The sequence below is a fragment of the Gracilinanus agilis genome, chromosome 2 (genome assembly GCF_016433145.1).
Source record: "Gracilinanus agilis isolate LMUSP501 chromosome 2, AgileGrace, whole genome shotgun sequence".
Taxonomy (NCBI): domain Eukaryota; kingdom Metazoa; phylum Chordata; class Mammalia; order Didelphimorphia; family Didelphidae; genus Gracilinanus; species Gracilinanus agilis.
This window is the reverse complement of record NC_058131.1, coordinates 698,999,961-699,021,340: the sequence shown is the minus strand read 5'-3', so window position 1 is coordinate 699,021,340 and position 21,380 is coordinate 698,999,961. Positions and strand designations below refer to the sequence as shown.

Here is a 21,380-nt window from a genome sequence, read left to right as displayed (position 1 = left end):
TCCCATTTTTTGGTGAGACACTAAGCTTCTTAACTGTCCAGAACCTTGACAGCTTGAGTCTTCATATCGTCCTTCCCTAATTGAACTTGAGCTCATTGCTATAGGCCCCAGTCTTGGGACCCCAGATTAGAGGAAGCCCTTTGCTCTCTTTGTTCAGAAGGAGTATAAGGGGGTGACCTCTGGCATCCTGATTTAAATGTTTGCAATCTTTCCCTACTCAGGAGCATATTACTATACAAAGCTTGATGCAGTGGCTGCTGGGGTCCTGCCCTGCCTACATTGCTTTTTTATGGGTTTTGGTATGGGGTGCTCCTCTAGTGGTACAATGTTCTCATGCTATCCAACTTGGCTGTAGAACTCAAGCCTTTTCTGATCAGACTTGCTAGATACAAAGTGACTTTGCTAGAGAGAGACTCTCCCACTTAAGTGCTGGGTCATCCTTAACTCCGCTACACTGACCTGTCTGCTTCCGGAGTGACTGCACAACTGTGCTTGATAGTGGACATAGCTGAAAAACCCTGTGATGACTTCACGGACACCCCTTTGCAGAATCTATGTTCTGTATATGGATGGGTCCTCTTTTTGCAGAAATGGCATCTGCTGATCCAGGACTACTGTGGTCATCTCTTCTTAGTGCCCAAGTAGCTGAACTAATTGCACTCATAAAAGCCTGCCATTATGCTTATGTCACCATGTAGCCATCTATAGGGGCCCTAGATTTGGTGTGCTCTCAGAATCTGTCACGCTGTTGGGATGCTGTCGCTGCAAAGAACCTTCCTGACCTGTGTTGGCTAAGTCATTTCTAATGCACAAATCAGGGAACTTGGAGCTACCATCAAAATACTGGCTACATTGGCCACTGGCTATTGTTCTTCCCATACCAGTAAGACCAGTCCCATCTCATGAGGGAAGACTGGGCAGATGCTGCTGTCAACCACTCTATTCTAGAGGATCCATTTCTCCCTTCCTATTGGAGACAATTTCAGTCATGTCTACAATGACCCAGAGGTCAAGAAATGGAAACAGCAGTGTAAAATAGGATGTAGATGGGGGTCTGGGTACCTGAGAAAGGCAAATTGCTTCCTCAGAGCTTCCCTCACCATTCTAGAGTATTTTGGCATTGCAATGAAGTTATCTTGCACATATTTTGTTAAGATCAAAGTTTGTTAAAATTTAATTATTATTTAATTGATATGCTATATATTTATAATATATTTAATTACTATAAGATGTCTGCTTAAATTGCTTGGTTGAACTAGTCTACTCAAAAATATGCCTCTTTCCAGAGATTTCCAGCTACCAAAGTATTCTCTGTCCAGTCTAGTTACCAAATTGAGCTATGACATCTTCAGACCTCTCCCAAAGACCCTTGCAGTTGAACTGCCAGTCTTCCTGGCCTCGTTATCACCAGATAACTTGTTTTTGTCATTAGCGAGCTATTATCTGTGATAATTGCAAGGTCACCTTTAAAAGATTAACTCTAAGGGAGTGCTGCCTCTTCTGTTTACTTGGAGAAATGATTGTCTAATTGATAGACTCAGTAGGGGATATAGCCTGATGGGTCACCTCGAGAGATCCTCTCAGGCTGACATGGTCCTTGGAGGCAGTTGCCCAAAACTTAGTCTAAGAAGAGTGTTGGATGTTGCCCTAATGCAGCCATCTGGGATTTTTGCTTTAGTATGAACAACCAAGGAGATTCCTTCAGAAATTGGAAGACTGACTCTGGTCTAAAGTGAGTCCATCTCTTCCCTTCAAAATCATACTGATTCTTTGACCCAGCTGGTTCTGTAAACCCTGGACCAGTGGAAAGCTTGTGATCATATGCTTGATGATCCATGAGAGACTAGTCTCTGAAGGATCAAGGGGAGAATTGAGAAATGCAAATTTGGAATTAGACTTAATCAGTAGTATCAGACTGATTTTCTTTTTGCTAAAACTTGCTATGCTTTATTAAACTTAATCAAACTAGCAAGACCCAGCACTTGGCTCAGCCTCTGTTTCCTCACCCAGAGAAATGGGGATAATCCTCTCTGCAGTGCTTTTCCCCACAGGTCTGTTTTGAGGATTGAATGAGAGACTGCATAGAGAGGGTTTCTAAACCTTCTCACGTAAAGCCACCTTATACTGGCCATAGGGAACAGTGCTGTAAGGCAAGCTGGCCTCTGACAATAGGCTCAGTAGTGGTTCCCTCCTCTGGGATCCCCATCTTGTACTCTCCAGGGAGAGACGTGATACTGGCTTTTCAGGGCTCTACCAGACCCCAGCAGGAGGGACAGACATTATGTGTCTGGGCCTGGTGATGGACTATCAGAATCTTTCGTTTCTCCTCACTAATATGGTTCAAAGCGATAGGCTTTCTCAGCCACAGACAGGACTCACCAGGATTCCCCTCTAAGATGTAGAAATGCCTTGGGTTGGGTTAGGCAACTTGGAGCAAATGCCCCAGTCTAGTGTGGGCTCTGTGTAAGAGGGCTTTTCCCCAGGACATGGAGAACTTTCTAGAGCAGTGGTTCCCAAACTTTTTTGGCCTATTGCCCCCTTTCCAGAAAAAATATTACTTAGCCCCCTGGAAATTAAATTTTTTAAATTTGAATAGCAATTAATAGGAAAGATAAATGCACCTGTGGCCATCACCACCTCCCTGGATTGCTACAGCACCCACCAGGGGACAGCGGCGCCCACTTTGGGAATCACTGCTCTAGAGCCTGGGGGGCTGACTCTTCCTGGGTAGGGGCATTCAAGCTGGACCCTCATGTACAGGCTGCCCTGTTCCTGGTGCTGCTTCTTCTCTGAAGCTTCCTTCTAGCTCCAAGATTCTTAAATATGTTTGTTTGATTTCTGGCCATCTTGATAACTGACTCAGGAGCCTTTCAGAGCTAACAGTTTGGAAGGGAAATTCCTTCAGGGCTGGAAATGGCTCATGCTTGCCTTTGAAGCACCAAGCATTGGGTCTTACACATAGTAGGTGCTTGAGAAACTATTGGTTGACTCTGAGCCTGATTTCTACTTGCTCTTGTCCCCAGGTCTACTTCTGTCCACTCATGGCATGTGTTAAACGTTTGGTGCCTTAGGAGCTCAGACCCTTCCCAAGAGAACAGGCTCCTCTCAGGCTTTACTGATGCCTTTTTTTCCAAAGAGGGAGATATCCTTTAGATTCTTTGTCCCTACACCTAGACTGGCCCCAGAACCATGGTGTCTCCCAAGTGGAAGGGATCTCAGCCAGCTACCTCATCCAATCTTTAGCTGAGAAAGCATATGCTTGACACCTTCCTTGATAAATGGCTGTCTAGCCCATGACGGAAGATCCCCATAGGCAACTACAGATAGGAGATGATCCATTCTTCTTTGGGGGAACTCTCATTGTTAGCACGAGTTTTCATAAATTGAAACTAAATTTGACTCATTGAGCTTTTAGGCTGCTGTTACTCTGAGATCTTTTGTTCAGCCAGATTGCTAAAGCATTATACCAATTTTTGATATCATAAATAATAGCATTTTATATTTGTAATACTGCTGCCAAGCTCACTGTTAAAATTAGGGTCTTTGAAATTTTTACCCATTGTGTCCAGTTCTGCCTCCTGGGGCCATCAAAACAAATCTAAAGCACCTTCTCCGTTTATGACCTTTCAAGTATTTGAAGATAGTATAAGTTATGTCTCCTCCCTCCACCCTCACTCCCTGGCCCTGAGTCTTCTCTAGTTGAGACATCCCCAGGGCCTTTAGCCTTTGCTCATAGGGCCTACATTGAAGGACATTCACCATGCTGGTGGTCGTCTACCAGGCTCTCTCCCACCCTGCAATAGCCTTCCTTATCTGTGGTACCTAGAACACCTTTCTCCAGCTGTGTATGCTCTGAACAGCTTAGAGGACAGCAGGGCTCTCACTTCCTGACTGCTGGAATTATACTTCTCTCAATGTCACTGAAAATTAAATTAGTTCTCTTGGCAGACATATCCCACTGTTGGGTCTAATTAAGCTTGGAGTCCACTAAAACCAGTGGGTCTTTTCAAACAAATGTCTATCTAATCACACCTGGATTTTGAAGTCGATTTTTTCAACCCCTGTGTAAGACTTTACATTTATTCCTATCAAACTTCAATGGATTATTAGATTTGGCCCACTGTTCTAATTTGTCAAGATCTTTGTGATTCTTGATTCTGTCTTTCCATGTGTTAGCTATTTTTCTCAGTGTATTCTTTGTGTCTTCCATAGATCTGATAAGCATTTCATCTGTGTCTTATCCAAGTCATTACTAAAAATATCAAACAAAATACCACCAGGCATCATTTCCTGGGACCCTCCACCGGAGACCTCTTTTGAAGTTGACATTGAACCATTATTGAGTACTCCTTGGCTTGACTCATTCAACAAGCTCCAATTCTAGCTAATTATGTTATCTTCCAGCTGACATCACTCCATATTTCCCATAATAAAAGCATCATGGACTTCGTCAAATGTTTTGCTAAAATCTTACATAACTTTGTCTTCATTATCCTCCTGACCCCACTGATATAGTCCATCCTCTGTTTATGAAGGACCAATGATGTCATAGGTTGAAGTCTTGACTTGGGTGTGAATTGAATTTCAGAGAGGCAGAGTTGCACAAAATTGTCAACCTCATTCTTTCTTCTAGTCATCCAAATCTCATGACAAGACAAACATCAGGATGACTGGTGATGACCCAGGATGCAGTGTCTGAGCAGACTCTAGGTCTTCCCTGGCACCTGCATGACTCTTGGAACAATCTGTTCCTTTTCTCTCATTCTGCTGGGGGAAATCTTCGAATGCTTGGGGTAGACACCCCCCGACTCACCAACAGTTTGAACCCCATCAGTTATACTTAATTTGGTTTAGCTCGTCTACTTAGGCAGTTTTACAACAGTGTGTGACTCTAAACATGCTACAGCTTCTTGGAGCCATAGGTGAGAGGTGGGTCAAAATGGACACTAAGGGTTGATGGGCAGCCCTGGAAAGGGCTTGGCAAGCCCTCACCCCAGAGGTGCCAATTCTCCCAGAATACCCCAGACACCTTGATAAAATAATCCTCTCACAAACAGAAATAAGGTTAGATTGGCATGTCTTTTTCTTGATGAAACTTCCATATTGGCTCATGGTCATCACTGTTTCCACTTCTAGGTGTTCACTAACCATTTCCTTAATAACCTGTTTAGAATTTTTCACAGTGTCCTATAGGTTACAAGTTTAGCTTCTCCTTTTTGAAAACTGGGCATATATTTACCTGTTTCCAATTTTGTGTTTATCTTTCCTGTTTTCTAGGATCTTTCATGTATTAATCCCAGTTGTTCAGCCACTAGTTTTCACCATCAGTGGGCAAGTCAAGAATGGTGCCCAGAGAGGAATGAATGATTGACTTGAACAATTCCTCAAAAGAGATATTCCTGGAGAAAATCACTAATTAGAGGAGAGCCATAAGGATGGAGGGATCTTTTAGAGTGAGAAAGCTGGTGGAGAACAAGGGCATTCTGTGTCTTAGGCAAATCACTTAACCTCAGATCCTTAGTTTTCTCATTTGTGAAATGGTGATGGTGGTCTATCAACTGAATACCCTGTGAGAGTTTCTTTGACTATCCAATGAGATGATTGATGGAAAGGTTCTAGGTATAGTCAAAATCATTACCCTCATTTTCATTGGTTATGCAGTGGGTAAAATAGTGTTTGTTTCAGCTTTTTCATCTAATTTCATTTCACTAAAACTGATATTATAGAGGAGCGTGTGAGTTAATTTTCCTGCACCATAATAATAACAACTCCATTCTGAAGCATTCCATGAAATTTAGGAACCCAAGAACCCCACCTCCTGTAATTCTTGGTGGTCAGAAGATAGAAGAGTCTTTCAGGGCTAATGAAACAGCTTTTCCTAAAAAAAAAAGCAAATCCACCTTTGATGACAATCTTCTTTCTTCACTCATGGACATTGATACAGAGGCTCCTTTGAACCTTATATAGTTTATATTCATCAGTCTGGGTAACAGCATTTCTCATCCATCCCCTCTAACTTCCTACAGCCACCATATTTGGTCCAGCCCCTCATATTGCCTTTCCCGTAGACACCAGATCACTCAGTTTCTCAACCTATTCTTCCCACCTCAGCCAGACACAAAGATGGTCACCCCCTGTTCTTGCTATTACCCACAAATGCCCCACTTCCATGCTCAGGAATTCCTAAATCCCCTCATCCATCTATAATCTATTGGCTTGTCACCTTTCCCTGACATCCCTTACAAAATCCCACTGTTTATCTGTCGGGTGACTTTCAATCCCTTGACCTCTCAGTTCTTGATCTCTCCAGCACCAATTTCTGCCTCCCCAACCACTGAGTGCCTTCTCCCCAATTCCCTTGTCTTTACTCTGTCTGTATGTCATTTATTCCCATGGATACATATTGTTTCCCCTTATAGAATCTGATTTCCTCAAGGGAATGATTTGTTTAATTCTTGCTTCATACCCCAAGTTTGGGGCACAAACTTGGTGAAATTGAGAAATGCTTGTTCATTCATTGGTTGGTTTTGTTTGATCACCCCAGTAACCTTGTGTGTTTGGGGCAATGGTCAGTGCCTTTTCTGACACCTAAGGAAGCCAAGACTCATACACATTTAATTATTCGCCCAAGATTAGTAACTACCAAGATGGGATTTGAACTCAGGTCTCCTGACTCAAGGCTAGCCTTTTCTCCACTAAAGGACAGAGCCCAGCTGGAACAGTGCAGATGGTAGCATTAGAGATAAGACCCTTCAGCAAGATCTAGAAGGTGGGGATCCTTTGATCTGGCCCAGGGGAATGGAACACAGGGACAAAACCTTCTTGGGCTTGAATTCCTACTTTTTTTCTAGGCATCCAGTCTCCATAGCTGATCCTGGACCCTCAGCTTCCTTTTTCTGAATCTGTTCTTTAGCCTAAGATCAACCTTGTTTCTGCACTGGAAGAAGGGAACGGAGGTCTTCTTTTCCCCAAAGCTGTTCCGCTGCTCAGCATCCCACATCCCAATCTTCAGCTTTGGCTTATGACCCAGAAATGCTGAGTGGCATCTCACCTGTGGCCTGAGATCTCTGCCCAGCCTCGGGGGCTTTATCCTGTCCCTTTCCAGATAGTTCTCCTCCAACCCATTGTTGGTATATGTGCTGCCTAAGTGAGCACTCCAGCCTATTATTGGAAAGTGGATGAGAACAAGAGAAGAGAAGGAATTGGAGAAAAAAAATGAAAAGAGCAAATGATTCTTCCCTTCCTTGACTGCTCAGTTGTAAAGCCATTTTAGCCCTCAAAGTAATGAGGATTTTGAAAAAATTGGGCAGTATTCTGAAATTCTAAGGAGAAAAATATACCATATAAGGTGTCTTTTCCCTTAAAAAATATGTTTATGTGTTTAGTTTTGAACTAAAACATCAAATAAAATTAAAGGTAAGATTTTACATGAAGCCTCAGATACCTTGCTTTTACTTTGAAGTATGGAGTAAATTCAGCATCTAACTTTCAAAGCTGTCCTGTTTATGCATACTTCGTTTTGGAGTTCTCCTTCTGTGTATTTCCAAAAAACTGTTTCAATAAGTCTTTCCTTCCCTCACTCACTTCTTTCTTCCTCCCTTCCTGAAAGTTGTTGGTGCAGTAGATAGAGTGCTATCTAACTAAAGTTGAGAAGACTGGATTTCCAGTCCAGCCTCTGACATTTAGCAGCTCTGTGGTCTTGGACAAGTCCCTTCACCACTCTGTTTACTTCAGTTTCCTCATCTATAAAATGGAGGTGATAATAACACCTACTTTCTAGGGAGAGTTGTGAGGATGAAATGAAGTAATTGAAAAGTGATTAGCACAGTGCCTGATAACTAGTAAGTGCTTAATAGATGCTATTATAATTATTGCTCTATAACTGCTTATTCCCTTTCCTTCCTCCCTCCTTCCCTATTTTTCCCTCCCTCTCTCCCCCTCTTTCTTCCTCCCTCTCTCTCTCCTTCTTCCTCCCCCCTCCTCTTCTCCCTCTCTCCCCCTTTCCCTCCTTCCTTCTGTCCCTATTCCTTCCCAACATCTCTCTCCTTCCCTTTTGAAAAAAGAAAAACAAACCCTTGGCACATAAAAAAGCAAACTAATTCCCCACCCCTTGCCCACGGGATTGTGTCCCTTGAGTGCCTTCCTTCTGTCACAAGGTGGACAGCATGATTCTTTTCCCATCTCCTGGCATCTTGCTCAGTCCCTGGCTTCCAGGCTCAGTGGACACTCGAGGCTTCCTGAGCTGTATCTTCACTGTGTTCTAGGATCCGCTCACTCCCCTGCACCTTAAGCAAGTCTTCTGAGGCTTCTCTGAAACTTTGTCATTTATTAGAGCTCAATACTGTTCCATCACATTCATTCAATGACTTTGAGCGATGAATAGCATTAATGTATGTGATTGTGTGCCTGTTTAAGCAGCCCCTCTGACACTGGCCATTGTCCTTTCCAGTTATCTTGACTGACCAGAGGGATGGGAGGCAGAGCCTCAGCATTGTGCTTGGCATTCTTATCTGAGTTATTATGAACATTTTCTTCCTAGAGCTGTTGGTTGCTTGTATTTCTACCTCTCAGAACTGCCTGTCTCTACTTCTGACTATCTTTTGGGCTATCACCCTTCTTTTTCTATATTTGAATTGGTTTCTCCTCTCATTTGGATTTCAGACTTGGTCAGGGAAACTTGCTGCAGATGTTTCTCCAGTTCGCCAGTATTGATGTTGTTTCTGCAGAACCTTTCACAGTTTAGTAATCAACATTTGCCCTTTCATCTCTCTGATTCTCTCCACCTCTAGTCTCTGTAGTGGGGTGTTTGTTCTCCAATCCATACCTGGAAGGCTAATTCCTTCTTTGCTCTGGGATGTGTAGGCCACGTGGCCATTTTCTAGCCATTTGAAGGTTATACTGCTATGTAGTGTGAGATGCTGGTCTAACTCCAACTTCTACCAGACTGCTTTCCATTTTTTCAAGTTGTTTTTGTCAAATAGTTGAGTCCTTGCCCCAGCGCTGGTGTCTCAGAGTAAACTGAATGGTCTAATAATTCTATATTTTTGGCAATTGATCTCCTTTCTTTTCTTAATAGGTGGCCCAGAAGGATGGGAAGCCCCTGTAGGATGAAACACAAAGTTTTGGAAAGCCCTTTGGGAAAAATAGAAATCTCTGGATGTGATGCTGGAGTGCATAGAATAAAACTTCTGGAAAAAATGTTCCCAAGACCTGGGTAAGTAGAAATGTTATCATTTCCTTTGTTTTTCTTTTTTAATTTTTATTTAGAGTATTTTTCCATGGTTACATGATTTATAATCCCCCTCCCCCGCTCTCTCCTGTCCCCTCCCAAAGCCAACAAGCGGTTCCACTGGATTATACATATATCATTGTTCAAAACCTATTTCCATGTTATTCATATTTACAGAGCAATCCTTTAACATCAAAACCCTAATCATATCCCCATCGCACTATGTGATAGCGCATATATTTTTCTAATGCATTTCTGCTCCCACAGTTCTTTCTCTGGCTGTGGAGTCCAAGTTCCTATGGACTATCCTGGGTCATTGCATTGCTGCTAGAAGCAAAGTCAGTTACATTTGATTGTGCTACAATGAAGCCGTCTCTGTGTACAATGTTTTTCTGGCTCTGCTCCTTTCACTCTGCATCACTTCCTGGAGGTCGTTCTAGTTCACATGGGATTCCTCCAGTTCATCATTCCTTTCAGCACAATAGTATGCCATCACCATCAGATACCACAATTTGGTCAGCCATTTCCTAATCGAGGAACACCCCCTCATTTTCAAGTTTTTGTCACCACAGAGAGCATGGCTATAAATATTTTTGTACACATATTTTTCTTTATGATCTTTTTTGGGGTACAGACCCAGCAGTGGTATGGCTGGATCAAAGGGCAGGCATTTGAAATGTTATCATTTCCTATCCAGAATGAGAGAGCTGTTGACCGGTGTCTGTGGGGTCTTTTGTGGTTCACATGTCCATTTTCCATAGAATTTGGCAAGATATGGCCTAATCTGTTACAATGAAGTGGAATTACCCGTCGTGTCCTGTATTTGGCCTGTAAAGGTGAGCTTCCCAAGTTTAAGGTGGGGAAGGCAAGGTGTTGTTTTAGTGGCCTGCAAACTGACAGGACCGTCAGGGGACAGAACTTGAGTTACCCTCAAAGGCCTGGTGATGTCTGTTGGAATTCTGTCCTCCTCGCTGTCTCTCTCAGGGTACTGTGTCATCTTCTGGGTGCCACTGTGCTGAGCAAGCTAGGGAGCACCCAGGAGAGGGGAGCTTTGGAGCAACAGGGCCTCAGAATTGTTGAATTGACCCAAGATCTCGAGGAAAGCCTTGGCGATGTGACGGTCATCTTTCTAAAGTGCTGCTTTCTAAAGTACTTAGCTCTACTGGACTGTGCCTAAAAACAGAGACAGTGCTGGGCAGGCATCATGGGCAGTTCCAGTTCGAGCTTCACCCAGAGAACTCCTCCGGTGTGGTGGGGAGGCCCCGTCCCAGCAATGTTTCCCCTGTTGTCTGGGGGGAGCATCCTTCGGGCCAGAGAGGATGTGCTGCTGCATCTCTCTGCAGGTAGGCCAATGCCTTTTGAGGTGACTCAGTTTTGTAATCATGAGCTCTGGAGCTCCAGAGCACTTCAGAGCCAATGAACTCCCCGTGTTTTCCTTTTAAGCCAGCCCCAACTGAGGCCAGATGGGGCAGGGACAAGGCCCAGTTATTCAGGAAGGAAGTGGAGAGCGCCAAGTACAAAGAGAGAAGAGCATTGTGAAGCAGGCAAGGCTCTCTCCCAGAAGGATGCCCAATCCCTTCCTCTCCTTTTATTTCCCTCTCTCTCCATAAAAGCTCCTGCCTTCTGTCAAACTCTGGGAAATAATCTATAGGAAGCAGTCCCGTGGCTTGGGGTGGAAGTCTGAATTTACAAAGGGCTCATTGATTGCTTCTCTATCAGGAATCGTGTGCTGGGTGTCTGCTTAGAAGATGGGTGCCTGGGACTGGGCTTGCTTTTGGAGAGAAGCTAATCCATACTGCCTCGGTTTTATTTAAGTTTTCTCCATGAATTTTGAACTCAGCTACCAGATCTCTGAGCTAGAGGCTTCTGCCTTCCCCAAGGTATTATTAAGCGTTCTCTGTGTGTTTCTGTTGGTTCCTGCTTCTCACTGTGGCTCTGGCAGGAGCAAAAGTAGGAAATTTCATCTTCTGCATTACTTTCAAGATACTTCCACCCTCTAAGAGAAAGCACTTTTTTTGAGCGATTTCCACTATATTTTTCTAATCGTAAAGACCTAAAAATTTTAAGGCTGTCTGTAAATGTTTGTGTTGAAATGTAACATTTAATCTCCCCCATTCACTGATGGTGAATAGTTGTTAAAATCTTAGTTCTCATTATTTCTGACAGGAGGGGAAAAAAAACTCTAGCAAAAACAAACCCACATCCTCTCATGCTCAGTGTTTGCCTTAACTGGCTAATAAACACAATGCCAAGGACATTAGATGAAGAAAATACATAAGAAACATAAAAATTGATTTTAATGGACCGCTGTCAGAGAGAACCATAATGAACACAAGTGCAGTAATAAATATCGGCCTCCCACTACACTGGCGAGATTTTTCCTGTAGTTGCATGTTACAATCAATAGCCTATTTTTTTTAACAGCAAAAATAAGCAAACCTTTGAAATATATGAATACAGACTTCTCGATTTCTGTGAAAGCAGTCTGGCTGGTGTGCTTAAGAAACACCTCCCAGAGCAAATCATCTGTCTGGGAAGCTCTTAACGTGGCCTCCTCGTAAGCAGTTCATCATAGAGAGGGAGGTGGAGCACCGAGCCATTGTGGGAAGACTAATGGCCAGACCTAAAGGAAAAGATTTTCCATCCTCCCCACCCCCAGCCCTTCTGGTCGTGAGCTCACTGGTCTGCGTGCGCCATGTTTGTTTTATAGCCAATGAGGTGGAGGCTCCAGGCATCTGCTTAATGGAAGAGGTGAAGACCACTCGTGGGAATCCCGGGGGCTTGTAAGGCCTCGTTGGATGGGACTCCAGCTTTCCACCGAGCCCAGCTTACGAAGAGGAACTCCCCGAGCATGCAGGCTTTGGCCGCTCTTCAGTGCTACCCCATCTAGGGCTACGAGGCAGTTCAGTTCAGCAAGCAGTGAATAAGCTCCTACTGTGTGCCTGTGAGGCCTCAAGGAGCTTCCATTTTAGGGGAAGGGCACCCCCGATTCACTTAGAATAGAACGTTTTCCGTGATAATCGGCGGGAGAGGAGTCCTGTGGGAGGCGGGCCTAGAGTTGAGCCTTGAAGGGAGGGCGACATTCAATCAGAGAGAAACATCAGCTCCCCCCTGCTTTTGAAGCCTGGCGCTTCGTTTAACATTGGAAACTGCCCCGGTTCTGATCACGGTGGGTTGTGTTTTTGTTTTTGTTACATATAAGTGAGTGAACCGCTTTGCTGGGCAGAAACCATCCAGTGACTTGTGTTCACAAGGGGCCGAATGGAGGACGCCTTTGGCAGCCAGGAACTGACTGGGGTTGGTTATTCTGTCCTGGGCTCGGTGTGTGGCCGCGAAGAACGGAACCATCCTTGCGTTTAGGAGCACGCTTTTAGTTTGAACTTGGCCCTCTGGGAGGATGTAGGCACCCAATGGTCTGGGCCACTCAGATGCATTGGGGGTGGGGGGCAGGCGGCCCATTTGCTCAACAGAGGCCAGGACCATGGCAGCCCCTTGGAAGATGCCAAGCATTCTGTAGTCACACAGGGAGGAAGGGGGACACCCAGGGCGTTCTTTGGTTACACAAGGAGGAAGGGGGGACACCCCGGGGGCTCTGTGGTCTCACAGGGAGAAGGGGGACACTCATGGGGTTCTGTGATTACACAGGGAGGAAGGGGAGACACCCAGGGGGTTCTGTGGTATCACAGGGAGAAGGGGGGCACCCACCACACCTCCCAGGCTCCCCCAGAGAAGACAGAATTGGGAGTAGATCCCACTTAGTTGCTGACTGTTTTTTCTCCTGATTTCTGAGTTGAGAATGGAGTAACTGTGTTTCCTCTACTTCAGGCAGGTTCTGTTGGCCGTTTTAAAAGAGCATAGATAAATCCAGTACAAGATAACTGTTTCGGGGGGCCAGCCAGTGAAAGAGATTCCACAGCAGGAGTTGTGCCACAGCCACGGCATGTGAAATGCTCTCTGACAAATGGATGGCTGGAGACAGATGGGATGGCCAGGTCGGGCGAGAGAGGGAAGACCATCCTCTGGCCCTCTCTTTCTGTCCGTGGCCTCTTGTTGGTGGGTGAGTGGGCGAGGGCCCCGACATGCTGAGGGACTCCCTCTGGGCTGGATTCCCAGGAGGACCCCGCCAAGATGGACCTGGGGGTGCGAATGCCCACACCAGTGAGGTGAGCGACCTCGTAACGACATGGTGAACCTAGTTAGGAACTTGACAGTGCTTTGGGCACTCTTCCATTCCATTATGTAAAACAAGCTTTCTTCATCTTTTCTGGTTGTCCAAGCAGGCCCACAGCCCCCACATCCCACACTTAAACGTGAAGTAAACTGCCTGGGATTCCCACGGAAAGCCAAAGTGTTGAAATGCGGCCATCAGGATATTCCAGGCAAAGCATCTGTGCAAATGAGACCCGAATCTCGACTTTCAAAGCACTTGTGCATGTGTGGATTGGGGCTGTTGGACCTTTGTCCTGGCTTCTGTCCGGCAATGCCCAAGCCCTGCCCACCTCCTGGTACCCCTCTGTGTGGCGTGAGGACATGGCGGTGCCACAGTGGCCTGGGAGCCCCCCTTACCTTCCGGTCACGAGGCTGACTTCGCCTTCACCACCGCCTGTGCCTCGGGGGCCTCCTAGAAGGCTTTGGCTTGAGCCTTTATCTGCCCTCCACGGGGCGCCTCCTCCCCTTCTTCTGCGCTCAGGTGGGGGTCGTTGGCTTCCTGTTCTCCCACAAGAGCCTACCGAGAGGGCTCCCCCAGACATTCATCTCCCCCTTTCGCTGGGGTCCCCCCTTCTCGGCATCCAGGATTGTCTCAGAAAAGAGGGCTTTGGGACTTCCAGACGGCATCGTGGGCCTCTTCTCTTCCCCAGCAGGCGGTGATGGGCGCGGGCTGAGCAGCTTGTCCCAGCTTGGTTTGGAGAGAGGACTTTGTCAAGGAAGGCTGGGAGCAGGTGGCGGTGGTCAGTGCCTCCTCGCACCTGTGCCCTGCCCCCTTTGCCCGGCAGTGCCCAGCGTTTCAGACTGGTCAGCTGCAGGGATCTTGTCCAGGCCACGGACACCAGAACCTTCCAGGGGAAACACGTCCAGGGGTTCGTTTGGACAGATGTGGGCAGTGACAGCCAAGACACTTCTAGGGCCGGCCTTTCTCGAGCTTGTCTTGTGGAGCCAGGCTGCTCTTCTGGGGAGCGGAACCCCAGAGGGGTGGGCCGGGGGGCTTCTCTAGGGAAAAATAACAGCCAAGGAAATGGGAGCCCTGACCTGGGCCCCAGCCACCAGTCATCTTCCTTTTTATCTCCTTCTTGGTGGAGATCAAAAGGAAGGAGGTGACCCTCCTCGCAGCCATGAGCCTTCCGGAAGAGAATGCCCTTGTTCCTGGGATGGAAATGCTCGGGTGCAAGCTCGCCGTCTGACCCTACGGATTGGGGAAGGGCCTGCCGAGATCTGAGCCAGGGAAAGGAAAGCCAGAGAACGCGTCGCCTTCGAGGAATGTCCAGCAGCCCAATCTGGTCAGGGAGTCCTGGGGAAATGCAGCCCTCTGTGCTGGCCCTTCCTTCCCACTCCTTCATCACTGCCCCTTTCTGAGAGACGCCCGGGGTTCGAGAGCTGCCAGATGCTCTCCGGCCCCCCACGTCCCCCCTCTGTGGTCGGAACAAAGATTCTGTGCCGAAGGTTGTTAGGACGTTTCCGTGCAGTTTTCTGTTTGTGACCCAGACAGGACCAAACGACCGCGTCCAGCACGTGCATCCTTAGAGCCTGGCCGGGAGGCTGGGAAGGTGACGGAGGCAGAGGTCCCCCCGGGCTGGGCATCTCATGTTTAAGAACCATCCTGGGAGGGAGGACAGACAGACATGCAGCAGTCTATGACTGGCTTGCAGAGGCAGGGCACGCCTGCGTGTGTGTGTGTGTGTGTGTGTGTGTGTGTGTGTGTGTATACTCGCGTGCCCACGAGTCACAAGCATGTGGCACTCTTCCTGGTAAATCTGCTCCCATGTCCCCTCCAAAGGAAGAGGATGGGGGAATAGCAGCTACCCGGGCATGTTGGGGGTCCTCAGCATCAGCCAGACTGTCAGAGAGGCGCGTGTTCGACTGCATGCGAGAGAAGTGGGGCGCAGCGGAAGCCCTGAGACAGATGGTGGCAGCTGGCTGATACGGGAATCCCCACTTCCACTTGGGGGGACAGCAGGGTCGGGATTGGGCCCTTCCGGGGTGCTCCCACTGAGAAATCAGACTTGCAAAGGGCAGAAACACCCTGAACATGGTAACATTCGGAGCCGTGAAACCCACATTGTAAGCGTGAGGATGGGAGCGATGACCGCCCACCCCAGAATCACTGGCCCTCTGGCCCAGGCTGGCCTTCTGAGGAGGCCAGGAAAAAGCCGGAAGAGGGGATTGTTTTAAAATTAAGCAAACACAGCCCAGAGGTTGGATTGCCATTGGGTGATTTACCACGTAGTGGCCATTTCTGTCCGCCATGGGGCCGGGCAAAGGCCAGTGGCCTGACCCAGGAACAAGCAGGGCTGGGCCCGCGTCTCCGGCCGCTCTGGGCAGCTACTCCTAGAGGCTCCTCTACAATTCAGAAGAGATGGTCCTCCTGACTTGCATGGGGAACCCCAAAACGCCCAAGCAGTCAGGGGGTGCGGCAGCTCCGGGCAGAGGCCTGGGGACCACCGTTCTTTCAGGCCAGCGTTCCACGGGCTGGGATGTAGGAACTCTGGGAAAACACTTCTGCAGAGTGGCCGTCCTCTGCGACGCCGAGTTTTACTTTATGGATTCAGCAACATTTTCAGAGGACGGGCCAGCAAGCCCGTACGAGCCCCTGCAGGGTCCTGGGACTTCCTGGTGGCCGAGAGATCCATGAGCAAGAGGTCCAGAACCGTCATTCTGGGTGCGCTTCAGAAGTCAGCTGACGGGTCCAGGAGCTTTGGTTAAAGCTCAAGTCCGGGAGAAGCCCTCGCTGGCCTCTAGGACGTGCAGCCTGCCGGGGACGGGCTGCCAAGAGCGCTGAAGGGCGCAGGGGACCCTCTGGGGAAGTCCGAGGGGCTTGTGTCTGCCCGCACCCAGGGCAGTGCTCACTTCCTGCTTGTGCGTGCCAAGCTTACTGCTGGCTCCTTGATGTGGGGAGGGCCAAGGTTTCCTGCGGGCTACTGTGGGGGGCTGTCAGGCCTCTCCTAAGCACAATCCTAAAGGAAGCTGAAGTCGGCGCCTGCTGGCTGGACCCTGCGCCGTGAGGCCGACGGCAGCCCAGGAACCAGACCGCCCCCCGCACCCTCGGGCGCCAGTTCACCAACAGCTAATCCGTGAAACGCCCCAAAGCACAGACACGGGAAAACCAGGAAAAAGAATTGGAAATTGAAGGGACGTCTCTCCATTGGGGAATGGCTGAACAAATTGTTAGTAATGGAATAGGATCGTGCTATAGGGAATGATGAGCAGGAGAAGCTGGAAAGAGCTCTGGGAACCCGTGCAGAGTGAATAAGCAGAAGTGGGGAACCCCGTCACAAGAGCAGCCGTGCTGGATGAAGAGCATCTGAAAACGTGGCTCCTCTCAGCCATGCAGTGATGTGGGCCAGGCCTGAAAGCCTGATGCGGGGGAGGCGTTGTTCGGGTTTTGGCCACGTATGAGTTTGTGCCTAGAGCAGGGACCAAAATGGAAGTGGGTTTTGCATGACGATAAAAACAATAAAAAAAATGAGCTGGAGAAGAAAACAGCCAACCCGGGTGGTCTTTGCCAAGAACAGCCCGAGTGGGGCCATGAAGAGTACGATGCTCAGCCCCCTTTCCTTGGCCGCCATGATGAGCGTCCCAAGGGAGGCCTCTGACGCTGCATCTCCCTGTGATGGGGAATCCAAAAGAAATCTTGGGCCTCAGAGACGACCCTTCTCTTGTGAGCTTTAGACTCGGATCCCACCCCGGGCACAAAAGCGCTGCCCCTGCCGCCGCCTCCTCGGGGTGGCCAGGCTGTGCGCTCCTCCGCCTGTGGCCCGAAGGCGAGTCCCCGCCAGGAGCTGGTGATTTCCAGGATGCCTCGGATGTTGCTGCTCCTGGATCTGGAGCCAATTAAGATGTGCAGATGATTAAGCCAGCCGTGATTAGTGTCTAATCTCCAATTTTTGTTTTGAGCACTTCACTGTGTTTTGTTTGGGTTTTCCCCCCTTTAAACGGACAGAATGGACTCGGTTTGTTAAATTTATTTCATTTAAAATTGTATCTGTAATTAGATTGGTTCTTTGATATTACTATTAATATTGAAGACAGCTTCTGCATACAGATCAGTAGAAAATTTAAATTGAGCTAAAGGTTAAATGGTTTTAATTTTGGAATTGAGTGGAAGCTTTGTCTCGCTGAGCATTTACCCCAAATTGGCTCTCCCTCGTTTCATCAGGTGAAGGCGGCAGATTGCCTTTTGTTACGACCCGGAAGGATTTTTGAAATGCTTTTTTTATTAGTGAGACAAAATCAGTCTGTTGGCCCCCATCAGGCCTGCTCTGCAGGAGAAGCGTGTGGGCCCTGCCAGGCCATGCCACAGACTCCTTCGGCCATGGCAGGCCCCAGAACCCTAATGGGCAGCGCTAGCCTTCTGCAGATTGTGAGCCGATGGATCATGAGGTTTTGATCTGGACAGCAGGTGGGGTAAGCCCAGAGCCCTCAGCAGAACTTGAATTCGGGTCCTGCGGACCCTGTCCTCCAGGGTTCTGCCCCTGGACCAACGCGATGCTCAAGCCCCTCGCTAGGGAGCTTCTGCTCTGCTCAACCGCCGAGCTCTGCCCGCTGCTTCCCTCGAGCGTGGCAGCAGATCCGGCCCTAGGCGGGCGACTCCGCTTTTACAGGGCCGCCTCGGGTTCACACCGCTCGCTGCTGCCTCAGCCCAGATCCTGGACCCTGGAGCCTCGGCGAGTGCCCAGGAAGGTCTTTTCCTACCCAGGAGGACCCTGTGCTGGAGGCAGAGCGCTTGGAGGCTTTGCTCCTGGAGGAAGCCTCCGATATCCAGGCTCAGCGACGCAGCCCGACAGCCAGTGGAGTTGGCCTCTGGGGGCCCAGAGCCACGTGTGGGGACAAATGCTCACGCACAGAGGAGGGTCTGCCGGGGCAGCCGGGGCTGCAGGGACACAGCACTGGTCCTGGGTCAGGAAGAGCCGAGTTCAAGTGCGGCCTCACACTTCACGGATGCCTGGCCTTACTGCTGTTTGCTTTAGTCTCCTCCTCCGTCAGATGGGGAGGTTCAGGATAGCACCCAGCTCCCAGGGCTGGCCCAGCGGGCCCTCCCGGCCCTCCCAAGCGAAGGGCCTCGAGCTGCTCTCAACACGGCTCTGGCTTGGTGCTGACCAGCCTTTCTCTTCCACCGAGGACTCACTGCAAGGAAATGTTTGGCCATTCGGTCCGCCGTCCTGGCCTCCCCCAAACCTGCTATTGAAAAGCGGGATCGACGTGTGAGAAACAAATTTCAAAACAATAGACCGTCAAGAATAGGTTTCGGCTTGAAACAAGACGATGCTCTGGTCCCATTCCTGGGGCGTCGTGGCTCGGCAGGGCAGGGAGGGGTTCTGGGAAGGGAGAGCGTTGAGTTGGGGAGAGGAGGAGGGGGCAGATGGGGAAGCGAGGCCTGGTGCAGTGGGCCGGGTCAGCTGCTGGGAATGGCGGATGGAAAGGCACACTAAAACTAGCCAAGGAGACGGGTGCGCGTACAGACACCCGGACACCCCCGAGGAGGAGCTGGTCAGGGGCTGAGGTGAGAGGTAGCCACTGACCGGCCCCAGCCCTGAACCGACAGATAAGAAGTGGGGACGAGGACCCGGCCCTCCACTTAGGGGCTCAGAGAGCTCTTGGCTGGGGAATCCCCTCTCCCAGGGCAGGGCGGCATCTTCTCTGGAACTCCGACCCGGGGGGCTGCTCAGACCCCCGAGGGTTTGGGGATTTCCTCCTAGGCTCATGGCCTGTGGCTGTTGTGTGAGGACTTGAACTCAAGCCAGGTGCATTTCTAGCCACAATGCCTTGCTGCCCAGTCAGGGGTGAAATGTGAGAAAAGACGGACCCAGCGCCAAGAGGGACGGAAGGCCGTGGGTGAGAAGGTCAGCGAGCCTTGGATGCCCACATGGGAGAGGCGGACCTCACACAAGAGCATCCCCCGTCGCTTATGCATTTGTCGGACGGATTTGAGCTCAACTTTAAAACCATAAAAAGGGACAAAACAACGTTAGTCTTTGCTTGTCTGAGTCTGAAGGGAGGAGGGTCAGCGCGTGGTAACGGGGCGGCGTTCAAGGCTACCTCCTCGACGCATGAGCCGGGGCCGGAGCGGGCTTTCTGCCCCCGGACTGTTTCTCCTGCTCCCTTCTCGGCCCACCTTTCTCTCTCCAGCCCTGGAAGGGTCTCCAGTTAGCGGTGGACGAATCACCGCGCATTTGCCTGGCGTCGGCTCCCTATTTTTCAAGAACTCGTCAGAGCTTCGTCACCTCAACATCGTTCTGCCATCGAGATAACAGTATCAGCGGCAGATTGCCTCCTGCACAGGAGCCTGAGAAACGTCACCGTTTGTTGTCTTTTTATCTTTAAAACCGGACGCCAAAAACCTGGCCAGGATACGGTGTTTTCCTCACTTGCACCGAGCTATCCCGCCGCCTAGAGATGATGTACAAAAGCCTTCAAGTTACTTTAGCATGTGACATTCTAATAGAAGTTTAAAGTAGCCTCTTTTTTTTGACAAATTGAATATCTACAAATTAGTTTGCTTGCATGAAAAGTTGTGTCTGTATTTGCAAACATGAACAACTTTGCTGATTAAGCAATTGAAAGGTAATGAATTTTGTGTCAAAGTCGGCTTTACAACTGGGACACTTTTTTAAAAAATTAAATTCATCCTAACTGGGAGAAGAGGCTGGTGGGAATCAAGAGGATTTGGAGGGAGTCATTTAAATTAGCCTCTCCTCCCTTTTTAGCATGACCGAGATCCCTCTCTCAAGTTCCCCTCTAGCTCATGAAAGTGTATGCTGGGAGGGGGTGGGGGAGAATGGGGCAGGTTTTAAGCGTATTTGGGACTCCAGCATGAGCTAATGGTCTCAGGCAGCTTTAAGCTTTAGTACATGAAGACGGCCAAAGACTTTCCAGGGAGTCTCTCCCTGACAGGGACAGTCCAAACAAGGCAGAGCTTCCAGGGCACCGGGTGGCCAGATGCACCAAGGAGAAGCCTGAGGGCCCAAATCACACCTGCTTGGTTCAGCTGGGGCTGGTCCAAGGGGATCAAAAGCCCTGTTTACTTTGGGCCCTCACAATCAAGATGATTTGGAGCAAACCACACCCTCATGTGAAGAGCCAGAGTGGCCTGAATTCCCCAAAGTCAAGATAAAGAGTCTCTTGAGCTGTGGGGAGTTGCCATAGGCCGCTTGCAGATAAAGTTGTTTTGATTTGGATGGCAGCTTGGCTCTATCTCACAGATGGATGGATGGATGGATGGATGGATGGATGGATGGATGGATGGATGGATGGAAGATATTTAGAGAAGACAGAAAAGTTATTTCTGACATCCCCATACCTCTCTCTCAGTAGAACATCAAAGAGACCCGAACCAAGTATAGACTGTGGTCCCTCTGTTTAGTCCTGGAAGCTGTGGGTCCCATTTGCATCGGACCATCTGTGGCACCTGATGAGGAGACGAGTTGAAAATCGCTGCAGGTTTTACACAGGGAAGGGCCTGTCCTCAAGAGAGCTCAGTCTTCATTCTAATCATTGTGTTCTTAGAGAGACATCAGAGAGCTATGAAGGTAACAGACAGGAACTGGGCAGTGGTATTTTTTAAGCCGTTAAAACAAAAGCCTTTCTCAATCATATGGTGAGTTGGGGACTTAGTTTCCAGAAAAAAGGAGGCTTCTCTGAATTAAGACAAGGGCTCCCTTTTGTCTCATGCCCCCAGCACCTGGGCAGATACCTGAGTGCCCAGGTTCTTATTGCTGGCTTGGTGACCTTGGACAAGTCCCTGCCTTCTCTCAGCCCCATTTCCTGGTATTGGTCATACCCATTTCACAAGGCCGTTTTTGGGGATGTCTGCCCTAGGTGAGCCTGTCATCTCATCATGGATGCAACTTTGGGGACAAGGAGTCAGACAGGCAGTGGTGGAAGTGACCATTCCAGGCACAAACTAACCCCTACTTTGTGGAGCACGTTACTTTTAGTT

General features: G+C 48.8%; 1 protein-coding gene across 1 annotated transcript in view; it reads left to right on the top strand.

Moving 5' to 3' along the window:
• MGMT (O-6-methylguanine-DNA methyltransferase) overlaps window positions 1-21,380 on the top strand; it is a 209,821-nt gene that overhangs the window by 32,004 nt on the left and 156,437 nt on the right. Inside the window, exon 2 of the mRNA XM_044659189.1 lies at window positions 9,077-9,214. Within this exon, the coding sequence (XP_044515124.1) occupies window positions 9,090-9,214 (125 nt within the window). The 5' untranslated portion in view covers window positions 9,077-9,089. The remainder of the gene's footprint in view (window positions 1-9,076; window positions 9,215-21,380) is intronic.